The sequence below is a fragment of the Anguilla rostrata genome, chromosome 16 (assembly GCF_018555375.3).
Source record: "Anguilla rostrata isolate EN2019 chromosome 16, ASM1855537v3, whole genome shotgun sequence".
NCBI lineage: Eukaryota > Metazoa > Chordata > Actinopteri > Anguilliformes > Anguillidae > Anguilla > Anguilla rostrata.
The window spans coordinates 27,808,269-27,822,903 of NC_057948.1; the positions used below are offsets into that span (position 1 = coordinate 27,808,269).

The window sequence follows — 14,635 nt, forward strand, 5'->3', positions numbered from 1 at the left end:
TGTTTCATTTTTTTCTGCAAATATGTTAGTTAACAAAATTATTTCACAAGAGACTGGAGATACAAAGTGACCAGAGATCACTATTTAAAATGAGAGTCACTTTAAAATGAGAGAACCCAGCCTACATGATTACAGCTGTCAGCTTCTCTTTGTTTATCTTGCTGTTGAAAATGAGCCTGGTTAGCTACATTGCATTCTTTAAATAGCCCGGCAGTAAGTGTGAGCAGGGCTAGCTAATTGGACATGCACTGCAGTGCTATACGAGAATAGTCCAGCATTAAGAGCTGAGGCCATCAGCGGGAGCCATTTTAATTCCCACTGGCAGTTCTGCTAACTCTGACTTCTGGGTTATCCTTTGAGAAGAAGTTGTCCAGGAAAAAAATTGTTTTGTTTAGGTTATGTTTCCTTATTTTCTATAATTGTACAGACATTCACAGGTCAGCATTTTTTCTTTTTTTTATTGGTTAGTGCATATTATTGCTTTATTTTAGTAATGCTGCATAATGAAATAAAAAGGGAAAATATTTTTTGAAGAGCTGTAAAAAATTTAAAAAAAAAGCAACTCTCCCCTGAGGTTTTATTGTTTAAAGTGAACTCAGCTCTTTGCCAAGATGAGGGCTCCAGCTAAGCAGGGAGGAATGCAAGCCAGGGCCCATAAAAGAAGTATTTGTGTACCAGAAAGATTTTAGCTTTTTCTTTCGAAATATTTGTCATTAATGACTTTAGCAAATGTGTTACGGATAGCGAACGGGGAGTCGACGCAGGGCCTTCAAAGCAGCTGCTAATTATTTATCCAGGATGCACTGCTGTGGAATTAGCGTCTGGGTCACGGTTGTCTTTGTCTTGAATGCCTTCTTTTTCTGCGCAGAAATCATTTCCACAGAAAGGCCTGGAACTCATGTGTGTCTGCGTGTAGGTATGCGAGTGGGTCATGGGTCAGCGGTTGGGGGGCGGTTGGGAGGGGGCTCCCTGCATTCAGAAGATTGGTGGATGAATCTAGACAATGCTGAGCTTTCCTGGTGTCTGTTCTGCACCCGTACCAGGTATCTTCCATCAAAAGCGGCCACAAACTTTACTTTGGTTCCTTAGTCATTTCACCTTTAGTGCAATACCCAATGGAGGTCTGATCTCCCTCTGTTCAAGAACTGAACAACTGCTTCAAAACTCTCCTGTAACACTCTTTATGTGGCTATCCTGTTCGCTCTGAACACATAGCCATGTGCTACGAACTCACTGTCACTCTGAGTCTTCCCATCTTGGTCATTATATCCCCCGATGTGTTTTGAAGGGGGTCGTCTTTTCCTCCAAGCTGTTTGTCATGGGTTAAGCCACTTATTGTTGCCCTAATTGCCACCGTAAGCAGAGTGCTGTTCTCTGTCTTTGCTCTTCTCTGTCTACGGACAGGTTTTCCTTCCCCCTGAAAAGTGTGCTGCAAGTCCCTACACGGTTTCCTACTTTTGTGTGCGCCTCGGGGGGCTTGGGCAGGGGGGGGTCTGTCCCTTTAAGAATGCTATTTCAAGGAAACTCGGCCGATTCCAGGTGCCTGAGAACTCCTGGTGATGTTTTACCAGGTGCAGGACTCGGTCATTACTGAGGTATTTGTTTTTAGGATTACTTAAAAAGAGCCGGGATTAAAAGGACATTATCCACACGCCTTTCAGTCTGTCAGCCCGGGCTGGGTAGGACGGGGGGGGGTTACTCCCTGCAGGGGAGGGCAGGGCATCGGTCACTGTACGCCTGACTCTGCTGAGAGTCGTCTCATTGGTACATGCAGTGCTGCCCGCCACTTTGCGAGTGTGGACCTCACTCCCTTCTTCTCCCCCACAGAGGCCACAGGACTGTCTGTCACATCGCGTTTTTAAAGACGGTCTTTTCAGTCTTGGCCCCTTTCCTCCTCCTTGCTCTCCTTGGTGTTGAGGAGTCGTGTTGAGGAGTCGTGATGCGCCCTGCGCTGAGGCGACGGGGTGTTAGCCGCTGCTATCGCCGGCTGCAGGACGGGTCCTCGTGGAGGCGTTTACACAGAGCCCGGAGATTATCATAATAAACAGTTTTATCGTCGGCCCTCCCGATCAATAATGCGGCTTCTTAAGGTTTAATATTTCAATGATATTGATCACCCTAACAACTGTGTTTGCGGTGGGCTTGTCTAACTGCTGCCCTGCTGGGGAGAGATGTGGGCGAGCGCGCGGACGGGCGAGCGGGGACGGGCACCGGCGCTCAGTCTGTGAGGGCCCGCGCCTCGGTGCCGGAGCGCTATGCTGTCGACAGCCTGGGGGTGGGGGGGGGTGCGCTCCCTCACGAACGCAAGCCCTTCCACAAACAGCGCGCAGCCTCGGTGCGGCGTCTCTGCTTTCTGACGGCTTTTTCAGCTGTAAGCCTCACAGATGTGAGGGATAAGGAAGCCTTTTTGCAAATGAAGGGGGGATCTGGGCAGAGGGAGACTCGTGGGAAAGGCGGGCTTCTCCGGTCTCTGTTTTCCATTGCAGTTTTCGGTTTATATATGATTGTCGATCATTCACAAGCGACCGAGCGCTCACAACACGAAAGCAAATCATTGCTTCTCCCTCCCCCTGTCCTGTTCCTGTGTGGAAAAGGACTGCCAGCAAGCTAGCAACAAAAAAAAAAATCCTAGCACCCTAAAAGTGCCTACCGTTAGCAGATTTCACTTCCAGTTTTGCTGGAACAACAACATAAAAAAAAAACCCAGCTTCCCTCACATTTAGATGGTTGGAATTGAATAAGTTATTTAAAATGTCAGCTGTTATTGAAAAGACAGATTGGCGGTAGCAGTAGATGTGTGGATTGTGTCCTTTGACCTCCCGCCCCTTCTCTCTCTCACCCACAGGGGCTCGTTGGGGATTACTGCCACGTCAGAGCTGGCAGCACGCCTGGGTTCAGGGCTGAGCCGAGAGAGAGAGAGGGAGAGAAAGAGAGACAGAGAGGGAGAGAGAGCAATGCTTCAGCATGGAGAGGGAAAGAGGGAGAGAGAGGGCAGTGCTTCAGCATGGAACCTTTGTAACCCGATCTCTTGTGCACAAAAAAGCATGCCGGACTGTTTTTTCCAGGGTACCATGACGATGCACCCCCGTCATCTTTTTGAGGCGTGAGAGCGGGGAAAGAGCGGGGCTAGGTTCTGGAGTTCTGATACCGCGCTGCTCCCTCCTCTGTGGACCCGGCGCTGTCTGCACCAGCAGAGACTGGAGGAGCTTTTTGAAGAGACTAATCAATTAATGGAGCTGGGCTGTGTCTGTGCATCAGGACCGGGCTAAATCTGCCCCGCTCTGGTCAATATAAAAGCACCGGGATCATTTCTCGCCTGGTTGCCTTCCAGCAGCCTGCTGCAGTGAGAGAGCCCAGGTATGGCTGGGGTGGCGGGGCCTGGATGAGGTTGGGGACGGCCCGATCGGGCCCCCCCCCTCCGGCACCGGGGACCCAGGAGAGCTGGCGCAGCATGTGTACTACCTGCTGAAGGAGCGGAGGAACTTGGCTGACATTCAAAAGCGCACAACCCCCCGCCCCCCCCCACGCACCGCCCCCAACACACAAGCGCAACGCCTGACACTCTCTTTCCCACAATGCTCCACCCCCCTGGAGAGCTTTGGCGCATGCAGTGCTTGCTGTGTGTGCCAGGTTGCCTTGGGGCGAATGTAGGGTTTGTGGTATGAAGCGCACTTGCCCATCTCTGATTATACATCAATACCCCCCATCCCAGGGATAATTTATGCATTTATAGACAGAGCTTTATCTAGGCAAACCACTGGGGACAGTGCTGGGAAATAATAGAGCACATGTTTCTGTGGTTTGTTTAAAAAAGGAAAATATGGCTTAAGGCTACTATAATAAGTTACTTTTAGTTATTAAAGCTTTGCATTTTTTATTATTTTTTTTATTTTTAATCTAATGGTTTTCAGTAACTTTGTTATTCAACAAAACGGAAAATCAAGGTTGCATAAATTTACTCTTTGCGCCACGATGCTGTTGGAGAGTGGCTTTTGGGCAAGGGGAATCGGTTTGCAAAAACAAATGAAAGGAGAAGCCATCCTACTTATAGCGGTATGCATTTTTAATCTGGATGTGTTTTATCTCCTCTGTTTTTGCGGTGTGGTTTTAGCGTGGCGGTGTGTAGCTGCCCTCATTTGAAATCCTCGTCTGCCACGGTGCCCCCCATGTTGGCGGCTAATTGGCGGGAGACTGGGAGCTTCCTGCTGTGTGTTCTCTGCTTTGGTTTGCTTTACCGCCCCACCAGCTCTTTTACCAGCTTTCCCAAGAACTGTGTAATTAGCCCAGAGCTAATTAGCTATTTCTAATTACACTACGGCTCTGTTTCATATGTTTCCATCACACATTCCAAAAGTGTTGATACATTCCTCAGCCTTTCATCATTCCCCCGGCTGGCTTTGTCTGCTTAAGCACCGATTGGCTGAATCAGGTTACGCTTGTTCTTTGACTTTTTGTCACATGTAGAGGGGGAAAAAAGCCTGTGATTGACTAAATAGAACTGGTTTTAAAGGCTGTCATTTTAATGCTTTCGTGACCCCGAAAGAGCAGGACCTGATCCTTTTGCAAAGTCCTGACAAAGAAAGCAATGGATACATGAATTCACGGAGCGATAGTTCACTTTGACACAGAAACGTCCTCTAACACAAGCCGGGCTATAGGCTGGCCAGTTTACTGTAGGAATCTGAATTTCAGTTAGTCCTACGGGGCATATTTGTAAGATTGGCCCCTAGAACATTTACAGCAGGAAACATAAATACTACTAAGCAAAATTTCATTACTAAATAGAACAAACTGTAGTGTGACCCAACTGACCCACCCCTGTTCCAGAAAGGGATTCTGGGAATTGTATTTCAGCGCAAGGGCCAGTGGCTGTAACAGTAGTGGTGTGGCACACAGCACCATTGCACCCTCCTTGATTGCCTTGCTATCTCAATCTGGTGCTCCCAGCCCTGCTGCTCTGATTCTCCCCCCCCCCCCCCCACACACTCCCAGTCCCGTCAGAGCCACAGCTATTTCTGTTCCACAGACTGATAGCTAGAACTGAAGATCATTGATTTTACGGGAAGCCGTGTTTACAGGCTGAGTGCCATCGACCTGAGTTGACTTTTTGCCTCCTGAAGTGGGAGCGGGAGCATCCCGCCGTTTGTATTAAGCAGTCAGGAAAGGGAGGAGATCGCAGCGAGCGGCGGCGGTGGCGGCGGCGGGCTAGGGGCTGTTTGTTTGTTCTCTTGTCTTCGCCCCGCGTCAGCTCTTAGGACAGGTTTAAAGGCGGACAGCAGGAGGTCCGTAAGGGGTGCGGGAGGGTCGGCTCAGCGCCGAATTACGAATGAATTAACGTAAGCTCCTGGTGTCAAATCAGGGTGCTGGAAGTCGTGTTTCCGTTACCCCTCTGCACCCGGAGAATCGCGCGACTTTCTAAACGATGTGCCCGTTTGCGGTGGCCTGCTTGAGGCTGGAGACCCGGAGCTTTGGGCCTCTAGCGGAGGGGCCTGCAGAGGAATGAGAGAGGGGGACGTCTGAGGGAGGGCGGAGGGGGCGCAGCTCCGTTCAGAGCTAGCGAAGCTGTGTTCATTACCGCCCTGCTCCATGGGCTCCGCGCGCGACATGCTACCACCTAAGAACCGCAGATTAGCGCAAATAAAAGATCCTGCTCGGAATTAAAGCGGTTTAGCGGTAAAGGAGAGAATGTATACGAGCATTCGCAGCTAATTGGGATAGCTTTGCAGGCAAACCCTTTCGCTTCGCCCGAGGAGTACAATGGTTTTTCTATCAATAAACACGTCCCCTGTGCAACATCAAAGGCCCTCTGCTTTATCAATAGGAACCCTTCCTTCCCACGTTTTCCTGTAACTTGCTTAGCATTTGCGCCATTGATTTTTCAATAAGCACACTAACCCTTCAGTGTCCAGGCTCCGCGACGCCTGGATTTCACAGAGTCAGGGAAGCCTTCACAACAAGAGGTCAGTGCGAGGGAGAGAGGAGCGGGGTAAGGGGGGGGGGGGTGTAGCAGGGGGCGGGGCTGCGGTAGCCTCCCTCCCCGACAGCCCCACCCCCTGTCTACCTTCAGCGTGGGTGTTTGGGGGGTGAGGAGGAGGAAGGGTTCCCAGCTGGGCCGGAGTGAGAGTTAATTCCCCAGGAGACTCCTGGGAGCTGCGATCCTCGGGGAGCTGGGCCTGGAGGCTGGTGATGCTGCCTGCTGATAATGAGATGGGTTCCTCGGCTTCAATTCCCCTCTGTCCACAGGCAAATCTCACTTAATGAAAGGGACCATAAATAAAAACTTATCTCATTTTCGGCCCACTCCGAATGACAACCAGACACCAGCCAGTGACTGTGCTCATTCAAAACTGATTTTTATTATTGTTATTGTTCTTTTTTTTTTGAGGACAATCTAATCTGGTTTTCAAGGATGGCATTTTTATGGGGGAAGTGTTTTCTCCCCTTTGTCTTAGTAAATGTAACACAAAAGAGGAACCAGCTTTTCCTGTCCCTCTGGGCCTAGGTATGCAGTGTGCATGCGTGTGTGTGTGTGTGTGTGCACATGCAGTCAGAGTTCAGCGTTCTCGCCCGCCTCACACTGCTGTCTCCCTGGTCACACTGACGTGACTCTGCACTGAGGCCGATGGGGAACGAGCGCTGCTCTGCAGAGGCAGAGCAGTGCAGAGAGCCTGCAGCTGGCTCTCCTGTTAGGACTGAGGTCCAGTGTTTCGGGACGGAAGCGCGCTCATCAGAACCAGCTCCCGTCGCCTTAAGCAGGGTGTCCTCCCGTGAGAGGGCCGTGAGGACAGCACCGAGGCCTGCTGCAGCGGGCCGAAGACCCTTCTAGAAAAGACCGGGCTAATCGCCGCTCGCCCTTTCATCTTCGGAAGGCGCTCATCTTGGGCCCGGCCTTCGGCTCGTGTTTACTCCCAGGGTTCTGGAATCCTGCCTTTTCTTCTGAGAGATTATCTCCTATTGTGAGTGTGGGCTTGTTTTGACTGTGTTTAGCATTCAACTTCCTCCTGGGTTTTTTTTTCTTCTCCCCCCTCCCCCCCCTCCCCTGTAAGTCTCTGAGCACAGTGAACTAAAAAGAAAACGGTAGGCCGTGGGACCGTTTCTGGCGTTAGGCGCTAGGCGCTGTGCGTAGTGTCTTTTTCATACGGAAACGAATATTTTGGTTTTAGATCAAGGGAAAGTGTGGTTTGTACAAGCGAAAGGACACCGGCCATGACACCCTGTACGCAATGTACTGACCTGTATGTCCTGGTATATTCACATTCCAGTTCGCATACCGGAGAATTGAAGTTGTCCCTCCTTGAAAATACAAACATACTATATTTTCAACCCTCTCTACAGTTGTTCAGTCTCCTGTTCAGAGGTTATGCAGTCAGTCCTGTATGGAAAGGAAAAGTGGCTTTTTTGTAAAACTGTGGACAGAACTTGAGATGCTCTCTCAGTGTTTTTGGGGGTGTTTACAGTGTAACGACTAAGTGTCAGATGTTTGAACACGCTATGCTACAGCTTCAGATTCAGGTGGGAGGCTGGACAGGTCATGTTTCGCTATCCCTCCTTCACGGGCTAGTTTCAACAGGAGAACCTAAAAGCTGAGAATGGCTGCTACCAAGGCCGGCTTATCGCCTTCCTCTGCGGCTGCTTCCCTTGTCCCTCAGTCGAATCCTCTCCTTTAACAGCCTGCCATGTGGGCACATTGTTCTCGGGCAGCGCCCGGCCACACGCTGGAATGTGCAGGCAGGTCTGGTCAGACCGACCGCACAAAAGATGGCCGCCCCTGAGGTGTAGCCGCTTCTGATTCGTCGGCTTCTGTGATGTCACGCGTTCAAAACCACAGAGGGGGAAAACCTACCTTGAAATGTGGAGCAGTTATCGGAGAACTTTTGTTTTTTTTTAAAGAATGGGACATTTTCCCCCCATCTTCATCTGCGAAGCAGGTGGCTGCAAATGCTTTATGTTTTTGTTAATCTCCATTGACTTCCTCTTCTATCTCTGCCAGTTTTGGATACAGTAAAATATGCATGATTTCAACTTTGCGGTTTTTACCAATGGATCCAGCCTCAAATAAATATGAACCTGAATGAAGGTTCATTTTCTTAGTGTCCCACCTGGTTTGTATTAAACCATTTTACCATTGTTTTAAAACCATACAAAAAATAGATTAATGTAAAAATGTGAAATAGATTAACCCGTTAATAGCAGAACCTAATTACTGTTGCCATTATTGTCTGCTAAATTATTGTCTGTGTGTTCACTGTAGTTAGAATATATAGACATAAAATGGCACCTTCATTACACTTACTGTTAGTCTGCTACTCCTGTCTGAATGTTTTTGTTTTCCTTTTATAATGTAGGTTATTTACCACTTTGCTCTCCTTATCAAAAATTAACTTTGTGCCTTCAATATAATTGATTAGAAATGGATTCCCTGGCTATAATTGACTCTAATAATTATGCAGATGAAAAAAATATTAAGTCAGATGATTGGAAACGTCGTCTTTTTTGTGCGTGCGCGCGTGCGTGTGCGTTTGGGAAGCTCATCAGGCATTCTGGAAGGGCCAGACGCTGTCAGTCTCGCTGGCCCCGCCCTCCTCTCGGCGCTGATTTAGATCGCGGGGAGAAAGCCGCGGTGGACGCGGCGCCCGATTGCGCCTGAAATTTGCATCGCTAGGTAAATAAGTAAATAAATCAAGCCGAGGCAGCGAATGTGTTAATCAACCCGGGACACAGCCGAGCTCAGTGCCGGGAAACTTCGCTCATGTAATATTCAACGTTCAAGGTTAAAGGCCAGCCCAGAGTTATTGGTTTCAGTCCCGTCACCCCCCTTAATCAATGTTGCCTGCATCCCTTTAATGAAATTATTAGCTCAGCAGTATCTCTCGCCATCGTTTTATCTCCTTGTTGTTGTGCGTTGCGGCCGGCCTGCGCCGGGGCTTTTTGGAGCTCGGGGCACTGCTAGCCAGAAAGCAGAGCTTCCCATTTATTATTTCAGGGGCGGGAGGGGGCGGGGGGGCAGGGGGGGAGGATAATAGGAGCGTTTGAAACGCGGCGAACTGCGGAGACCGTTGGATGCCGGATCCAAACACAGCTGCCTTGCGCGTCCCCGGCCCAGCTGCTGTATTTTTTGGACCGCGGATTTCGTTTCCTTCTCTCTTGCGCGGCTCCGCTTTGCGTGTTTATGCGCACTTACAAATAGTTATACGAGGAATGCATACAGTCAGGCAGCCGAACGGGAGTTGAGGGGGTTGCAGTGGGGGTTGAAGGAGAATTTTAATGGCAATAATTTATTCCCCTGCATATTTAACATGCACAGATATGGAGGCGAGCAGTCTAAAGTGCAGTGGAAAACACTGGCACTTATCTGTGCTAATGCTCACTTCGGTTTTAAGAATTACGTAAACGCTTCATATACGGACAGGCAGTTCCTAACTCGCAATGAGTCCGTTTTCTCTCTGCTATTACACTTTTTTTTTTTCTTCCCAGCCGTACGTTTATTTAAAAACATGTATGTGGTGTTGAGAAAATGTACAATTAGGGTTTTGTTTGCAAGGCGAAGATGAAAGATGGATAATTCCTGATATGGCAGGAAGGGGGAATCTAATATGGATTATTAGTACTTGTCTGAGGTATTGTCTTTAAGTACATAATTTAAAATAATGAGCACCCTTTGTCATTTTCTTGATTAGATCTCACACTTGGCGCAATAAACAGAGGTAGATACTGTCAGTCTTTCCTGCCTTGCGCTCTCTGCTGATGTACAGTTTGGGGGGTGGGGGTGGGGGAAGGGGTGGTAGATGTGGTGCACGATTGCACCTGACATTTGCATCGCTAGGTAAACGAGGAAATAAATCAGGAGGAGGCAGCGAATGTGTTAATCAACCCGGACACGGCGGAGCTCGGTGCCGGTAAACTTTGCTCATGTAATATTCAGCATGTGCTATGCGCCTCTCCGTCGTCCCATTGTGTTCTCAATTAGATCTCCTGCTTTCCTTTCACACTCGGGGCCGTGCGCATTAAGTGCGTCCGTCCTCTTACGGCGGTGCGTGGCCGCTCTCTTCAAGACGTCTGCAGTCTCCTCTTGTGATTACATTTTTTTTTTTTGGTGACTGGTTGAAGTCGAAATGCTGATTATTGTTTGAAAGTGTAATTAACTAAATGGTGTTGTTGTGAGTGCATACCTTTTCACGTTTTGATAACTTGAAGAACTGAGAGTGATTCTAACCTTTCTCTTTCTCTCTCTCCTTCCTTCTCTCTCTCCCTCTTTCTCTCCCTCTCCCTCGTCCTCTTCCAGGCCTGGATGCGATGAACGCCTCATGTAGGCATCAGCATGGAAAGCTGTGAGTCTCCCGTGGTTTCTGGGACAGACGATGGGCTCGCCGCCGCCGCCGCCTCCCAGCAACAGCAGCACCCTCCGCAGCCCTGGAACGATCGCCCTAACGTGCAGGTCCCTCTCAGCAGCCAGCCCCCTTCCCTGGAACCCCTGTCTCTGTCCGCGCCCTACCCCTCCCAGCTCCAGGCCCTCGGCGTGCCCAGAGAGGGCGTGAGAGAGCAGCCGCCCCAGACGCGGACCCCGCCCTCAGCCTCCGGCGACAGCTCCACCCCCCGCCGCCGGCCCAGAGCGAAGGCGCTCGAGGAGGAGGCCGAGGAGGAAGGAGGTAGCTGCGGGGAGGAAGAGGAGGAGGATGAAGATTTGGATGACTTGGATGAAATGGAGATCGACAGCTGTTTCCCGAGTCTGCAGCCCTTCCCCGGAGTGCCCATGGCTCCGGGGGGAGGGGGCATGCCCGCTCTCCAGCGCCAGCAGCAGGCACGACGGAGGGGGATGACGGAGAGCGGCAGCGAAGAAGGAGAGGAGGAGGAGGAGGAAGAGACCAGCGACGTGGAGAACCTAGCTGGAGAGATTGTCTACCAGCCTGACGGCTCGGCCTACATTGTGGAGAGCCTCAGCCAGCTGATCCAAAGTGGTGGGGGTGCGGGGCCCGGCCTGCTCCCCACAAACTCCCTCCCCAGCGCGGGGAAGCCGGGCGACCCCGCCGGGGCCTCTCCCTCGGTCTACCCTCAGATCATTAACACGTTCCACATAGCCTCGTCGTTCGGGAAGTGGTTCGGCTCTTCAGACCAAGGTTTCCCCAATACCTCAACCGTGGCAGGCCTGAGTCCTGTCCTGCACAGTTTCCGCGTTTTCGATGTGCGGCACAAAAGCAACAAGGATTACCTGAACAGCGACGGGTCTGCCAAGAAGTCCTGCGTATCCAAAGATGTTCCCAACAACGTGGATTTCTCCAAATTCGACGGGCTGGCCCTCTACGGCAAGGGCAAGCCCATCCTCATGTGTTTCCTGTGCAAGCTGTCCTTCGGCTACGCCCGCTCCTTCGCCACCCACGCCGTGCACGACCACCGCATGACCCTGAGCGAGGAGGAGCGGCAGCTCCTGGGGCACAAGCACGCCTCCGCCATCATCCAGGGCATCGGGAAGGACAAAGAGCCCCTCATCAGCTTCCTGGAACCAAAAAACAAGAGCTCCGGCGCGCCGCCCACGCTGGTGCCCCTGAGCTCCGGGCAGAGCTTCTACGGCACCTTCAGCGGGGTCCACTTAGAGCCGGGGAGCAGCAGCGGCGGCGGCGGCGGGGGGAGTGGGGCCCTCCTCAATAAAGACTCGGACTCGGGCGCTGAGCCCGTCCCGTTAGGCTCCCTGCTTTCGCTGGGCGGGCTGGGCAGCTCCAAGCCGCCCTCGCTTACCTCAGCCCCAGGCCCTGCCAAAGACTCCAGCGCCCAGCCTGAGCAGGGAGGGAGAGCAGAGGGGCCGGCTGGCAAAGAGGGGGCCCACAGGGGGGAGAACGCCGACCGGGAGGGGAGGGCGGGCAAGGAGCTCATGCCTGGCTCGGAGGCGGGCTCGGAGGAGGATGAGGAACTGTTAGAAGAAGCGGAGGACGAGGAAGAGGAAAGAGGCACTGCAGCGGCCTGCGGCGGCAGCGGAGGAGAGGGGGGGGACCCGGCTGTCTCAAACCAAAGCATTTCCAAATCTCCTTTATTAATGCCTAGTAGCGCTCTCCAGCCTTCCTCCTGCCCCCCTGCGGCTAGCCCCACGCACAACAGCAAAGCCCCCGCCTCCGCCTCCTCTTCCTCCGCGTCCGCCAGGGCGTCGGAAGCGGGGGCGGGCGCGGACGGCGGGGGGAGGGCCTCCGAGCTCCCTCTGAGCTTTAACTGCCAGGGGCCCGTCCTGCCCGCGGCCTCGACGGCGGCGGCCGGCAGGGGGGGCGAGGACGACGCGACGGCCTGCCCGCCCGCCGCCACCTCCTCCCCTCTGGCCCCCGACGCCGCCGCCGCAGACGAAAGTGCCAATCGAGATAGTGCCACAGCTCCTGAACCAAATGAAAGCCCGGCTGAGGGAGAGGACGACGGCGGGGCTCTCCTGCACCATCACCACCTCCACCACCTCCACCACCACCACCTGCACCCCTCGCCCCACGCCCACGGCCACTCTCACCCCGGGGCGCCCTGCGACCTGGCCGGGGCGGGCGAGTGCCCCCAGAGCCACGGGCTCGGGGGCAGCGGGGTGGAGTGCCCCAAGTGCGACACCGTGCTGGGCTCCTCCCGCTCCCTGGGCGGTCACATGACCATGATGCACTCTCGCAACTCCTGCAAGACGCTCAAGTGTCCCAAGTGCAACTGGCACTACAAGTACCAGCAGACCCTGGAGGCCCACATGAAGGAGAAGCACCCGGACTCGGGGGGCTCCTGCGCCTACTGCAGCAGCGGCCAGAGCCACCCCCGCCTGGCCCGGGGCGAGAGCTACACCTGCGGCTACAAGCCCTTCCGCTGCGAGGTCTGCAACTACTCCACCACCACCAAGGGCAACCTGAGCATCCACATGCAGTCGGACAAGCACCTGAACAACATGCAGACGCTGCAGAACGGCAGCTCCCTGGCCCCCACGGGCGAGCAGGTGTTCGGGCACGCCCCCAGCAACGTGGTGCCCGTGCCCTCGGCCACGCAGGCCACCGTCCACCACCACCACCACCCCGCCCAGTCCACTGCCCACGTGGGCGGGGCCTGCGGGGCCCCCTCGCCCACCAAGCCAAAAAGCAAGCCCACGTGGCGCTGCGAGGTGTGCGACTACGAGACCAACGTGGCCCGCAACCTCAGGATCCACATGACCAGCGAGAAGCACATGCACAACATGATGCTCCTCCAGCAGAACGTGACGCAGATGCAGCACGGCCGCCTGGGCCTGGGCGGCCTGCCCTCGCCCTCCGAGGCCGAGCTGTACCAGTACTACCTGACCCAGAACATGAGCCTCCCCCCGGGCCTCAAGATGGACCCCTCTGGAGCCGACGCCTCGTACCTGCTGGGCGGGTTCCATCTGGACCCCAACATGGCCGCCCTTGCCCCAACGCTCGGTGAGATCAGCGCGTCAGATAGGAGAGCCGACCGCTCCTTCCTCCCCTTATCTCTGCCTTTCTCTCGGCTGCTCAAGGTCACCCCTGTTGTAGCGCCCTTGAGAAAATTCATCAACTTTTCCTTTAAGCACATGTGCCTGTAGGCTAGTGTAAAATAAGGCCTTCTAAATAATGGAACACACGGAATATTTCCTCCTTTATATCTTCACTGAGCCTACAGATTCTTCAAACATATGCTAATATTTAATTTTTAAAATTGTGCTCAAAACAAATATGCTAATATGCTAGCTCTGGGATGTTATTAGTATTTTCTCCAATATTGTGAAATGGGAAATTGAGCCCTTTGAGTCAAGATCCTTCCTTTCAAGCTGGCATATACATGCTGACAGAATGCAGTCTTTATCTCCCCCTAACAGAGGTTTGTCTGTCCATACTCTGCCCTCTGTCTGTACTAAACTAGCAGGGTCCAGAGGTGTTACCAGGTAAAAGGTTAATGAATGGGGAGCACACAGTTACTTGCTCTTGCACTTGCTCTCACAGTCATTTTTGGCAGAGCTGCCACCTCTTCCTTCCTGCTTTATGCCCTGGGGCAAACCTGCCCTGCTGAACCCAGTACAGTCCCTTTTGTTGCCATCGGCAGCGAGAGAGAGAGAGAGAGAGATTGGAAGGAGTGAGAGAGAGGAAGAGAGAGAAAGAGATTTGGAAGAGATGGAGCAAGAGGGAGAGAGAGAGAGAAGTCGACAGAGGGAGCAAGGGAGTGAGAGAGGGAGGGAGTGAGTGAAAGTGAGCCCCCTCCCCCACAGTGGACCCACTTCAAACGGGACGGCACGGGAACGCCGGTTTCCTGCCCCCCCCCCACAGCCGCGCTCTTATCTGGCGTAGGACCCGGCTTCTTCTCAGCGAGGCGTTGGGCCTGCGTTAATCACGGCGTCTCTGCCGCTCCCCCTCCGTAAGCCCGCTGCACCGGCGAGCCGGCGCTGAATAGACGCGCAAGCGGTTAACTAAAGTGTAGTTAAATCAATACACTTCACCGCCGAGGAAAGGGGAGAAAAAACCCTCAGCAGGTGCCCGTTTTTGAAAGAACGACCTCAAGCGAAGACGCTTTTTAAGTTACAAGGCAAGGTTGGCGGTGCCTGCACTTGAGCGAGCGGCTTATGCGATGATTCCTGTGAAGGACGACCGTGTAAGAGAGCCAAGGGGCTTCTCACCCATTACACCGCCAGGTAAAAGGATTTCACTGCGCT

At 52.9% G+C, this 14,635-nt stretch overlaps 1 protein-coding gene across 5 annotated transcripts in view; it reads left to right on the forward strand.

Moving 5' to 3' along the window:
* Positions 1 to 14,635, forward strand: part of zfhx3b (zinc finger homeobox 3b) — a 394,727-nt gene that overhangs the window by 282,373 nt on the left and 97,719 nt on the right. For 4 of the 5 annotated variants that reach the window (XM_064312994.1, XM_064312990.1, XM_064312991.1 and 1 more), the window contains one exon: positions 10,283 to 13,391. In XM_064312994.1, the coding sequence (XP_064169064.1) occupies positions 10,319 to 13,391 (3,073 nt within the window). In that variant the 5' untranslated portion in view covers positions 10,283 to 10,318. Of the gene's footprint in view, positions 1 to 6,110; positions 6,957 to 10,282; positions 13,392 to 14,635 lie in introns of those variants that run through there. The other variant, XM_064312993.1, reaches the window with a different exon arrangement.